The sequence below is a fragment of the Carcharhinus amblyrhynchos genome, chromosome 5, assembly GCF_965287045.1.
Source record: "Carcharhinus amblyrhynchos chromosome 5, sCarAmb.v2.hapA, whole genome shotgun sequence".
Classification (NCBI taxonomy): Eukaryota; Metazoa; Chordata; class Chondrichthyes; order Carcharhiniformes; family Carcharhinidae; genus Carcharhinus; species Carcharhinus amblyrhynchos.
The window spans coordinates 106052978-106066723 of NC_137328.1; the positions used below are offsets into that span (position 1 = coordinate 106052978).

General features: G+C 45.7%; 1 protein-coding gene across 1 annotated transcript in view; it reads left to right on the forward strand.

Annotated features, from left to right (window-relative positions):
- Nucleotides 1-13746, forward strand: part of LOC145343553 (ufm1-specific protease 2-like) — an 87655-nt gene that overhangs the window by 63437 nt on the left and 10472 nt on the right. The window contains exon 10 of the mRNA XM_080189800.1: nucleotides 6692-6765. Within this exon, the coding sequence (XP_080045926.1) occupies nucleotides 6692-6765 (74 nt within the window). The remainder of the gene's footprint in view (nucleotides 1-6691; nucleotides 6766-13746) is intronic.

Genomic DNA, 13746 nt, shown 5'->3' on the forward strand with positions numbered 1-13746 from the left:
CCCCCCCCTTAACCGGCAGTCCAACACCTCAACCCCCACAGTGTTGACTGCCATCCCATTGGCCAGCCCTGGTCTCTGGTCTCCCTCCCTCCCCCACTGATCCCGACTGCAGAGTGGCAGCAAGGCCCTGCAATGATTGCCCCTCAGATGCTCTGCTCCCTTAGCACTGCCCCATGCCTGATGGGTAGTGCCAAGGTGCCCGCTGGGCATTGGTAATTTGCCCCTTGGGCAGTGCCACAGGACCCAGGCTGGCACTGTCAAAGTACCAATGCCCAGGGGCACCCCCACTGCCTTGACCCTCCTTTACTCCAGCAATTCAATTGCCCCTCCTTTACTCCAGCAGGGTCAGTGACATCCTGCTTTCCAGAGTAGCACTCTAATTAAAGACCAGCTCTCTCACAGAAATCCTGCAATTTACAACTGCGCACATCTCGCTGAAGCCTTGATTTTATACCCAATATTGCTTGCTCACTTCCTGCATATTTTATCCCACTATCCTCACTGTCTGTTATTTTTGGGGCGATTCTCCCATCCCACTGAACTGATTTTTTAGTGCAGCGGGCTGAGAGATTCAAAAGTGCCCGATTCGCGCAATCCGTGCTAGACGTCCAGTCCTGAGCGCATGTCCCAGTGCCGGATTTACAGCGCTGTCAGTTCCGCTTCAGAAATCGGGACAGTGCTGCATGAATTATGGAGATCCTAATTTAAATACAATTTAAATGTCATTAGCAGACCGGGGACTGAAATCTCTGGGGCCACTAGTCTCTCCCCGCCATTAGGATTGGTTCACTCCAATGGGGATTACAATAGTTTCCCACTAAAGGGGGGGCTGGTGGTCTGACCCTGATGGAATCCATCCCAGAGTACTAAAAGAGATGGTGGGAGAAATAGCAAATCACTAGTGGTAATTTACCAAAATTCGCTGGACTCTGGAGTGGTTCTCACAGATTGGAAAACGCCAAATGTGACACCCACTGTTTAAAAAAGGAAATAGACAAAAGGCAGGTAACTATAGGCCGGTTAGCTTAATTTCTGCAGTAGGGAAAATGCTTGAATCTATCATCAAGGAAGAAATAGTGAGACATCTGGATATAAGGTTGTTTTCGTTAGAAAGAAGGCGGCTACGAGGGGACCTTATTGAAACATATAAGATGATTAGAGGCTTAGATAGGGTGGACAGTGATAGCCTTTTTCCTCGGATGGAGAAAGCTAGCACGAGGGGGTATAGCTTTAAATTAAGGGGTGGTAGTTATAGGACGGATGTCAGGGGTAGGTTCTTTACCCGGAGGGTGGTGAGGGATTGGAATGCCCTGCCTGCTGCAGTTGTAAATGCGCCTAGTTTGGGGGCGTTTAAGAGATCCGTGGATAGGTTTATGGATGGCAAGGGTTTGGTTTAGGTTAGAGAGTCATTGTTTTTTAACTGGTCGGCGCAACATCGTGGGCCGAAGGGCCTGTTCTGCGCTGTAATGTTCTATGTTCTATGTTCTAAACTGTCCCTTTGGTAAGACACAGCATGAGTTCATGAAGGGCAGGTCATGTTTGACTAATTTGGTGGAATCCTTTGAGAACATTACATGTGCAGTGGGCAATGGGGAACCTGTGGATGTGGTGTATCTGAATTTTCAAAAGGCATTTGGTAAGGTGCTGCACAAAGACTGCTGCATAAAACAAAGGTGCACGGTGTTACAGGTTAAGGTATTAGCATAGACAGAGGATTAGTTAACTAACAGAAAGCAAAAGTGGGGGTAAATGGGTGTTCTTCTGGTTGGCGATCAGTGACTGGCGGTGTACTTCAGGGATCAGTGTTGGGACCACGATTGTTTACGATTTACATAGATGATTTGGAATTGGGGACCAAGTGTAGTGTGTCAATATTCGCAGATGGCACTAAGATGGGTGGCAGAGCAAAGTGTGCAGAGGACGCTGAAAGCCTGCAAAGGGATATAGATAGTCTAAGTGAGTGGGCAATGGTCTGGCAGATGGAATACAATGTTAGTAAATGTGAGGTCATCCAATTTGGTAAGAATAACAGCAAAATGGACTATTATTTAAATGGTAAAAAATTGCCATGCAAAGGGACCTGGATATCCTTGTGCAAGAATCACAAGGAGTTGGTTTGCAGGTGCAACAGGTAATTAAGAAGGCAAATGGAATTTTTTGTCCTTCATTGCTAGAGGGATGAAGTTTAAAAACAGTGAGGTTATGTTGCAGCTGTATAGGGTGCTAGTGAGGTCACACCTGGAGTACTATGAACAGTTTTGGTCTCCTTACTTGAGAAAGGATATATTGGCATTGAAGGGGGTACAGAAGAGATTCATTAGGTTGATTCCAGAGTTGAGAGGGTTGGCTTATGAGGAGAGGCTGAGTAGACTGGGAATATACTTATTAGAATTCAGAAGAATGAGAAGAACATTATCAAAGCATATAAGATTATGAAGGGAATAGACAAGTTGGAAACAGGGAAATTGTTTTCACTGGCAGATGAAACTAGAACTTGGAGGCCTCAAAATAAGCAGGAGCAGATTTAGGACTCAGTTGAGGATGAATCTGTGGAACTCCCTGCCCAGTGAAACAGTTGAGGCTACCTCATTGAATGTTTTTAAGGCAAGGATAGATACATTTTTGAACAGTGAAGAAATTAAGGGTTATGGTGAGTGGATGGTAAGTGGAGCTGAGTCCACGAAAAGATCAGCCATAATCTTATTGAATGGCACAGCAGACTCGAGGGGCCAGATAGCCTACTCCAGCTCTTCGTTCTAATGTTCTTATGTTACGCCCTTAACACATGAATAACAAAAATGCTTGCCTGAGACTCCTATTTATCGACTACAGCTCAGCCTTCAACACAATTGTTCCTATGAAACTGATCTCCAGACTCCATGACCTGGTGCCTGATTCCTCCCTTAGCAATTGGATCCTGAACTTCCTAGCCCACAGACTGCAATCCGTAAGGATAAGCAACTACACCTCCTCCACGATCATCCTGAACATCAATGCCCCATAAGGCTATGTCTTCAGCCACTTACTCTACTCCTATGAGCGTGTGGCCAATTTCCTCTCCAACTCAATTTTCAAGTTTGCTGATGACACCACAGTAGTTGTTCAGATCTCAAACACTGACGAGACGGAGTACAGGAAAGGGATTATGGTGAACTGGTGCGACAAGAATAATCTCTCCCTCAATATCAACAAAACGAAAGAGATAGTATCAATTTCAGGAAGCATAGTGGAGGACATGCCCCTGTCTATATCAAGGGGGACGAAATAGAAAGGGTCGAGAGCTTCAAATTTTTAGGTGTCCAGATCATCAACAACCTGTCCTGGTCCCTCCATGCTGACACGATAATTAAAACCCAATAAAACCTCTATTTTCTCAGAAGACAAAGGAAATTTGGCGTGTCAGCTGTGACTCTCAGCAACTTTTACAGGTGCACCATAGAAACCATTCTTTCTGGTTGTATCACTGCTTACAACCAGAGCTCCTGCTCTGCCCAAGACTGCAAGCAACTCCAAAAGGTCGTGAATGTAGCCCAATCCATCATGCAAACCAGCCTCCCATTCATTGTCTAAACTTCCCGCTGCCTTGGAAAAGCCACTAGGATAACTAAGGATCCCACTTACCCCAGACGTACTCTCTTCCACCTTCTTCCATCAGGAAAAAGATACAAAAATCTGAGGTCACGTCCCAACTGACTCAGGAACAGCTTCTTCCCTACTGCCATCAGACATTTGAATAGACCTGCCTTGCATTAAGTTGATCTTTTGCTACACCCTAGCTATGACTGTAAAACTATATTCTGCACTTTCTCTTTCCTTCTCTGTGTACAGTATGATTTGTGCAAGTTACAGTACTTTTCACTGTATACTAATACATATGACAATAAATTAAATCAAAGAATAGCTTCTTCCCTGCTACCATTTGTCTTTTGAATGATCCTATCACATATTAAGCTAATCTTTTTCTTCATCCTATCGGTAACTGCAACGCTATATTCTACACCCTGTCCTTTCCATCTCCCTTACGTACTCTACAGAGGGTATGTTTTGTCTGCATAGCTCACGAGAAACAGTACTTTTCACTGTATCCCAATATATGTGACAACAACAAATTAATTCAACTCAATTCAATGAATGGGTATAGCATTAAGCCCTACTCAAAAAGTGCGACCCAGTCCACAAAAAGCAACCCTTTGATTGGCACTCCATCCACTGGCTTGAGGGAGGATCAAAGAGTTTAAATGATTTTCAAATTGAATAAGTCCTCAACCTGTGCCATATCTGCCTATCAGCATTTTACAGTGGTGGGTAGCATGCTCTGCAAGTTTCATTAAGTTATTTAAATAGGATCCGCCAGCCCAATTAGGAGCCTGATTTAAATTGATGGTCAGGTTTTCCAGCGCTCATAAAGCATGAAGTAAAAGGGGGAGTTGGAGCTGCTGGTTCAAGTAGGCTCTCCTAATTTCCTTTTTAAGCTCCTTCCTACAACTCGTATACTCCTCTAGATCCTTAACATCTCCTAGCTCTCTGAACCTTCTGTACGCCTTTCTTTTCTTTCTGACTAGGTTCATTACAACCTTCGTGCACCACGGTTCCCGTAACCTACCAAAACCTCCCTGTCTCATCGGAACGTTGTCGTGCAGAGCTCCAGACAAACGTTCCTTGAAAATCCGTCACCTTCCTCCGGTACTTTTCCCCAAGAACACCTCCTTCCAATGTACTCATCTAATTTCCTGCCTGATAGTTTCATATTTCCCCTTACTCCAGATAAAGACTTTCCTAGCCTGCCTGATCCTGTCTCTTTCCAATGCTATCGTGAAGGAGATAGAATTATGATCGCTATCCCCAAGATGCTGTCCCACCGAGAGATCCGACACCTGTCCAGGTTCATTAGCCAGTACCAGATCAAGTACAGCCTCTCCCCTCATAGGCTTATCCACATTCTGTGTCAGGAAACCCTCCTGAACACATCTAACAAATTCCTCCCTATCCAAACCCCTTACCCTAGGGATATTCCAGTCGATGTTTAGGAACTTAAAGTCTCCCATCACGACAACTCTGTTATTACTACATCTCTCCAGGATCTGTTTCCCTATCTGCTCCTCAACAACCCTGTTATTATTGGGCGGCCTGTAGAAAACACCCAGCAAAGTTACTGACCCCTGGCTCTTCCTAACTTCCACCCACAGAGACTCTGTTGACAATCCCTCCATGGCGTCCAACTTCTCTACAGCCATGACACTATCCCTGATCGACATGCCACTCCGCCACCTCTTTTGCCTCCCTCCCTGTCCTTCCTGAGACATCTGAATCCCAGCACCTGAAGTACCCAGTCCTGTCCCTGAGACATCCAAGTCTCTGTAATGGCCACCACATCCCATTCCCAAGCAGCAATCCATGCTCTAAGCTCATCCACTTTATTCACTACACTCCTGGCGTTAAAATAGACACACCTCAGACCTTCAGTCTGGGTGCTCCCCTTCTCCATCACCCATCTATCCTCCCTCTTACACTGTCTACAATCTTTCTCTACTTGTGAGCTAACCTCCTCGCTCTCAGTCACCTCACCTCGATTCCCTCCCCCAACCTTTCTAGTTTAATGTCCCCCCAGTAGCCTTAGCCAACCTTCCCGCCAAGATATTGGTCCCCCTGGGATTCAAGTGCCACCCATCTTTATTGTACAGGTCACACCTGCCCCTAAAGAGGTCCCAGTGATCCAAGAACCTGAATCCTTGCTCCCTGCTCCAGTCCCTCAGCCACGCATTCATCCTCTACCTCATTCCATTCCTGCTCTCACTCTCCCGCGGCACAGGCACAATCCCGAGATTACTACCTTTGCGTTCCTTCTTCTCAACTGTCTACCTAACTCCCTATATTCTCTTTTCGTGACCCCTTCCCTCTTCTTACCTATGTCAGCGGTACCTATACGTACCATGACCTCCGGCTCCTCTCCCTCCCCCTTCAGGATTTCTGGGACACATCCAGAGACATCCTGGATCCCGGCACCAGGGACGCAAACCACCTTCCGAGACTCCCGACTGCGTCCGCCCCCCTCACTATAGAGACCCCTATTAACACTGCCTTCCTCCTCTTTTCCTTACCTTTTTGAACTATTGGATCGGTCTCAGCTTCAGAGAGACAGCCACTGCTGCTTCCCCCAGGTGGGCTGCCCCCCCCACAAGTACTCAGACAGGATTACTTATTATGAAGGGGCACATCCACCGGGGTGCTCTCTATCACCAGAGCTCTCCCCTTCCTGACTGTTACCCACTTGCCTTCCTCCTGTGGCCCCGGTGTGACCACCTGCTGGTAGCTCCTGTCAATCACCTCCTCATTTTCCCTAACCAGACGAAGATGCTCAAGCTGCGGTTCCAGTTCCTTAACACGGTCCTTTAGGAACCGCAGCTCAACACACCCAGCACAGATATGGATGTCTGGGAGGCCAGCAGCCTCCAGGACCTCCCACATCCTACATTGGGAACAATGTATGAAGAACAGAAGAGCCTTCAGCCTCTCCTTTGCTGAACCTGGCCTCTCTACCTGACTATTGATGACTAGCTCCCCAAAGTATGATCTCTCAATAGGTGTTCTCTCCCAGCTCTCAGGCTTGCAACTGTAACTTCCTCCCAATTACCACTTTCTCCCCTGAAAATAACAATTATAGAAAGCAAATTAAATACTTTAATTCTTACAGGACGAAACCAGCGGACCTTAGTGCTCATTTTGAAGAGCAAGGAACTCCAGTTGTGATTTTTAAGTCGGTGATTTGTGAGTTGATCATTTCATTATTTCTTTTCAAAATAATTATTTAAAAATACATTTTTCAAAGCTTTTTGTCTTGCATTCATCGCAAGAATACCAAAGTCAAAGGAAACAACAACTTTATATTGTGTGAGACAAGAGCGTTGATTGAGCAAAAGATGAAGTTAGCTGTTTCACACTGCTGCTATGCATTAATTAGCAACATGAGTAGTAATTGCCACTAACTGAATATTGCCATCAAGCCAAAGAGATGTTCTGCCTATTACATAATAGTAATGTGGTATATGAATTTCAGTGCCAGTATGCTGCTCGGTATTCAGCCAGTATGTCCCCAAGACGGGTGGATTATAGCAAATAACATGTTTGCAATGGGCAAAGTACAGACTATATACAACTAGCTCATACTTGCAAAACTCAAAGCACAGTGTCCAATCTTAGATCTGATTCCACAATTGGACAACAATTGCTAAATAATCCTCAATGTGCTAAAAAAGTTATGCTGACAAGCAATCTAAGAATGTTATTCTGACTCATATTGTGGTATATTTATGTGTATTGGAAGCTATATATAAGAACATAAGAAATAGGAGCATGTGTAGGCCACCTAGCCCCTCGAGCCTGCCCCACCATTCAATAAGATCATGGCTGATCTTGTAGTGGTTCAGGTCCACTCATCCACCTGCTCCCCATAACCCTTAAATCCCTTATTGATCAGAAATCTATCTACCTGTGACTTAAACATACTCAATGAGGTAGCCTCCACCGCTTCAATGGGCAGAGAATTCCAGAGATTCACTACCCTCTGACAGAAATATAAGAAATATAAGAAATAGGAGCAGGAGTAGGCCATCTAGCCCTTCAAGCCTGCCCCGCCATTCAATAAGATCATGGCTGATCTGTCGCTGCTCAGTTCCACTTTCCCGCCCTCTCCCCATAGCCCTTAATCCCCTCTCTTATCAAAAACCCATCAACCCGCGTCTCAAAAATATTTAGCGAGGCAGCCTCCACCACTTCAACGGGCAGAGAATTCCAGAGATTCACCACCCTTTGAGTGAAGAAGTTCCTCCTCAACTCCGTTCTAAACCGCCCCCCCTTTATCTTGAGGCTGTGCCCCCTAGTCCTACTGTCTTTTTTGAGCAGGAAGAGTCTCTCCACCTCTATCCTATCCATCCCATTCATCATCTTATACGTCTCAATGAGATCTCCCCTCATTCTTCTAAACTCTAACGAGTACAAGCCCAGTTTATTCAGCCTCTCCTCATAGCTCAACCCCCTCAACTCCAGTATCAGCCTAGTAAACCTCCTCTGCACTCCCTCCAAGGCCAAAATATCTTTGCGCAGGTGCGGCGCCCAAAACTGCACACAGTACTCCAGCTGCAGCCTCACCAATGCCCTATACAGCTGCAGCAAGACCTCCCTACTTTTATATTCAATCCCCCTCGCTATGAAGGCCAGCATCCCATTCGCCTTCCTGACCACCTGCTGCACCTGCAAGCTGGGTTTTTGCGACTCATGCACAAGGAACCCGAGGTCTCTCTGCACCGTCGCCTGCTGCAGTTTTTCGCCACGTAAGTAATAGTCCTTCCTACCATTCTTCCTACCAAAGTGGACCACTTCACACTTGCCAACATTAAATTCCATTTGCCATTTCCTGGCCCATTCGCCCAGCCTATCTAGATCCTTCTGCAGACTCTCCACACCCTCCGCACAATTTGCCGTTCCCCCAATCTTGGTGTCATCAGCAAATTTCGACACCCTACACTCGGTTCCCTCCTCCAGATCATCTATATAAATGGTAAAAAGCTGAGGCCCCAGCACCGACCCCTGGGGCACTCCACTAGTCACCATCCGTCAGTCCGAATAGCACCCGTTGACCCCCACTCTCTGCCTCCTATTTGACAACCAATCCTCTATCCACGCTAACACCCTACCCCCAACTCCATGTCCCTCGACCTTCTGCAATAACCTCTTGTGAGGTACTTTGTCAAACGCCTTCTGAAAATCTAGAAAGACCACATCCACCGGCTCTCCTCTATCCACTGCCCTAGACACATCCTCATAGAACTCCAGTAAATTTGTCAGACACGACTTCCCTTTCATGAAACCGTGCTGCGTCTGCTCTATCAAGCAATTCCCTTCAAGATGCCTCGCAATTTCCTCCTTAATGACAGATTCTAACATTTTACCTACCACAGACGTTAAACTAACCGGCCTATAATTCCCCGCCTTTTGCCTGGCACCCTTCTTAAACAACGGCGTAACATTAGCCGTTTTCCAATCATCCGGCACTTCCCCGGAATCCAGCGACGTCTGGAAAATAACCACCAAGGCATCCACTATCACCTCCGCCATTTCTTTCAGAACCCTCGGATGCATTCCATCCAGTCCTGGGGACTTGTCCACAATCAGCCCCTCCAGTCTGTCGAGCACCGCCTCTCTAGTAACAGTAATGTCATTAAGACCCTCCAGTCCTACCACCTTTCCATCGCTAACACCCAGCAAATTATTCACGTCCTCCTCCGTGAAGACAGAAACAAAAAAGTTATTCAATACCTTAGCCATATCCCCATCCCCTACCACTAGGTCCCCTTTCTCATCCTCTAAAGGACCAACATTCACCCTAGCCAGCCTCTTCCTTTTTATATATTTATAAAAACTCTTGCTATCCTTTTTTATATTAAGCGCTAGCCCAGCTTCATAGTTTCTCCTACCCTTCTTTATCAACTTCTTTGTCAATCTTTGTTGACATTTAAACCTCTCCCAATCCTCTTCTCGCCCACTACTCTTAGCTACTCTAAATTCCTCCACTTTTAGTTTAACACTTTCCTTCAGAGAGAAGAAGTTCCTGCTCAATTCTGTTCTAAACTGACTCCCCCTTATTTTGAGGCTTGAGCCCTCTAGCTCTTGTTTCCTTTCTAAGTAGAAAGAATCTCTCTGCCTCCACCCTATCTAGCCCCTTCATTATCTTATATATCTCTATAAGATCACCCCTCAGTCTTCTAAACTTCAACGAGTACAGGCCTAATCTACTCAATCTCTCTTCATAAGCTAACCCCCTCATCTCCAACATCAACCTGGTGAACCTTCTCTGCACCCCCTCTAAGGCCAATATATCCTTTCGCAAATAAGGGGACCAAAATTGCACATAGTACTCCAGTTGTGGCTTCACCATTACCCTGTACAATTGCAGCAAGACCTCCCTGCTTTTATATTCCATTCCCCTTGTGATAAAGGCCAACATTCCACTTGCCTTCTTGATCACTTGCTGCACCTAGAAACTGACTTCTTGCGATTCATGCACAAGGACCCCCAGGCCCCTCTGCACAGTAGCATGTTGTAATTTATCACCATTTAAATAATAGTCCATTTTACTATTATTCCTTCCAAAGTGGATAACCTCACATTTGCTAACGTCATACTCCATTTGCCAGATCCTCGCACACTCACTCAGCCTATCCAAATCTGTTTGCAGACTTTCCACGTCCTCCATGCAATTCGCTTTCCCACTCATCTTTGTGTCATCAGCAAACTTTGTTAGCCTACACTCAGTCCCCTCCTCCAGATCATCTATGTATATGGTAAAGAGTTGAGGCCCCAGCACCAAACCCTGCGGCATGCCACTAGTCACCAACTGCCAACCAGAAAAGCACTAATTTATTCCAACTCTCTGCTTCCTGTTAGATAGCCAACTTTATCCCCAACTCCATGTACCTTAATTTTCTGCAGCAATCTTTTGTGAGGCACCTTATCGATCGCCTTCTGGAAATCTAAAAACACCACATCCACCAGTTCCCCTCTGTCTACTGCACTCGTTACATCTTCATAAAAATCCAGTAAGTTCATCAAACACAACTTTCCCTTCATGAATCCATGCTACGTCTGCTTGATCGAACCACTCTTTTCCGGGTGTCCTGCAATTCATTAATGATGGATTCCAGCATTTTCCCAACTACGGACGTTAAGCTAACCAGCCTGTAGTTACCCGTCTTTTGTCTACTTCCTTTTTTAAACAATGGCGTCACATTAGCTGTTTTCCAATCAGCTGGCACTTCCCCAGAGTCCAGCGAATTTTGATAAATTATTACTAACGCATCTGCTATTACTTCTGCCATTTCGTTCAGTACCCTGGGATGCATTCCATCTGGGCCTGGGGACTTCTCAACCTTTAGTCCCATTAGCCTACCAAGCACTATGTCTTTAGTAATAGTAATCGTTTTAAGGAACTCACCCCCTACAGTCCCACGACCGTCAATTTTCGGTAAGCTATTTGTGTCCTCTACCGTGAAGACCGACACAAAAAACTTGTGTAAGACCTCGGCCATTTCCTCATTTCCCACCATTAAATCCCCCCTCTCAACTTCTAAGGGTCCAACATTCACTTTAGCCACTCTTTTCCTTTCTATATATTTGTAAAAACTTTTACTATCAATTTTTATGTTTTGCGCTAGTTTAGTTTCATAATCTATCTTTCCTTTCTTTATCGCTTTCTTAGTTGTTCTTTGTTGTTTTTTAAAGCTTTCCCAATCTTCTAACTCTCCAGTAGTTTTGGCCACTCTGTACGCATTACTGAGCCACAAGCGAATTGGCGCAGGGTCAATAAGATTAAGAAGCTGAATGCGTGGTTCAAAGATTGGTGTGGGAGGAATGGGTTTGAATTCATGGGGCATTGGCACCAGTATTGGGGAAGATGGGACTTGTTCAGATGGGATGGTCTCCGTCTGAATCGATTTTTAATACTCTCCTTTATTTCTTTAGTTATCCAAGGCTGGTTATCCCTTTTCTTACACGCTTTCTTTATCACTGGAATATATTTTTGCTGAGTACTGAGAAAAATCTCCTTAAAAATCCTCCACTGTTCCTCAGCTGTTCTACCAACTAGTCTGCGCTCCCAGTCTACGTTAGCCAATTCCGCCCTCATCCTATCATACTCCCCTCTGTTCAAGCAGAGGGCATTGGTTTGGGACCCTACTTTCTCACCCTCCATCTGTATTAGAAATTCATATTGTGATCACTCATCCCAAGAGGACCTCTCACAAGAAGATCTTTAATTCTACCTGTCTCATTACACAGGACCAGATCCAAGATAACTCGCTCCCTTGTAGGTTCTGTAACATACTGTTCGAGGAAACTATCCTGACAGCATTCTAAGAACTCTTCCTCAAGTCCACCGCGTTCGACTTGAGTCAACCAATCAATATGCAGGTTAAAATCCCCCATGATTATCGCCGTTCCATTTTTGCACGCATCCATTATTTGCTTATTTATAGCCCTCCCCACCTCAAAGTTATTATTTGGGGGCCTATAGACCACACCCACCAGTGACTTTCTCCCCTTACTGTTCCTTATCTCCACCCACAATGATTCCACATTTTGCTCCTTAGCGCCTATATCATCTCTCACTACTGCCCTGATGTTATCTTTAATTAATAGAGCCACCCCGCCTCCTTTTCCTTCCTGTCTATCCTTCCAAAATGTCTGATACCCTTGGATATTCAGTTCCCAGTCCCGGTCACCCTGCAACCACATTTCTGTAATGGCCAGGAGATCATACCCATTTGTACTGATTTGTGCCATCAACTCATTCACTTTGTTTCGAATGCTACATGCATTCAGGTAAAGTGTCATTATGTTAGCCTTCATCCGGACCCGATTTGTTGAAACGCTACTAACCTCTCCTGAGTCCTCGACTCCTTTAACTTGTTGAATGTCCTCATCATTAACCTGCACTCGTACCCTCTCCTTTACCTTTGATTTTGTAATTCTCCATACTGCTGAACTCACCCCCCACTATTTAGTTTAAAGCCCTCTCTACAGCCCTAGTTATACGATTCGCCAGGACTCTGGTCCCAGCACGATTCAGACGGAGACCATCCCATCTGAATAAGTCCCATCTTCCCCAATACTGGTGCCAATGCCCCATGAATTCAAACCCATTCCTCCCACACCAATCTTTGAACCACGCATTCAGTTTCTTAATCTTATTGACCCTGCGCCAATTCGCTTGTGGCTCAGTAATCCAGAGATTACCACCTTGTTGGTTCTGCTTTTTAATTTGGCTCCTAGCTTTTCATACTCCCTCTGCAGAATCTTTGTTCCTGTTCTACCTATGTCGTTGGCACCTACGTGGACCACGACAACTGGATTCTTACCCTCCCGCTCCAAGTTCCTCTGAAGCCCAGATGAGATATCCTGGACCCGAGCACCAGGCAGGCAACACAACCTTCGGGATTCTCAATCCTGGTCACAAAGAACAGTGTCAATGCCCCTAACTACACTATCCCCAAGTACCACTACATTTCTTTCTATTTCCTCCACGGTGCTGTGGACAGTTTGCTCGTCCTCCTTGCAGTCCCCGTTCTCGTCCACACTGGGAGCAAGAATCTCAAACCTGTTATACAGATTCAGGGACGGAGGCTCTTGGAACTCTACCTCCTGGATCCCACTTCCTGCCTTCTTCTCACTTCCTGACTTCTTCCTCCTACTGCCTGCCTCACTCGCAGCCATACCTTCCTGTTCCTGACCCCTGGCTGAATTAGTTAGTCTAAGGGGTGTGACTGTCTCCTGAAACACACTGTCCAGGTAATTCTCCCCCTCCCTGATATGTCGCAGTGTCCGAAGCTCAGAATCCAGCCCATCAACTTTGAGCCGGAGTTCCTCAAGCAACCAGCATTTACTGCAGACATGCTCACTGGGAATCACTTTGGGGTCCACCAGCTCCTACATCATGCAGGAACAGCATATCACGTGATCCTCCATCCCAATTACCTAGGTTAAGTTAGTACAAACTAAGAATTAATCCTACTTTGCCTCGCTTGATTCCGCCTAAGCCCGATAAGCCTAAGCCCTTTAGCTCTCTGCTCCCTGCTCACTCCGCTGCCCGCTACCGACGCTGCCCACTATATAGTGCAGCCTGCTTTTTATACCTCGCGTGCTAGAAAAAAATGTTCCCAGCTTCCCATATATATTAAAACACAGTAAGAATAGGTA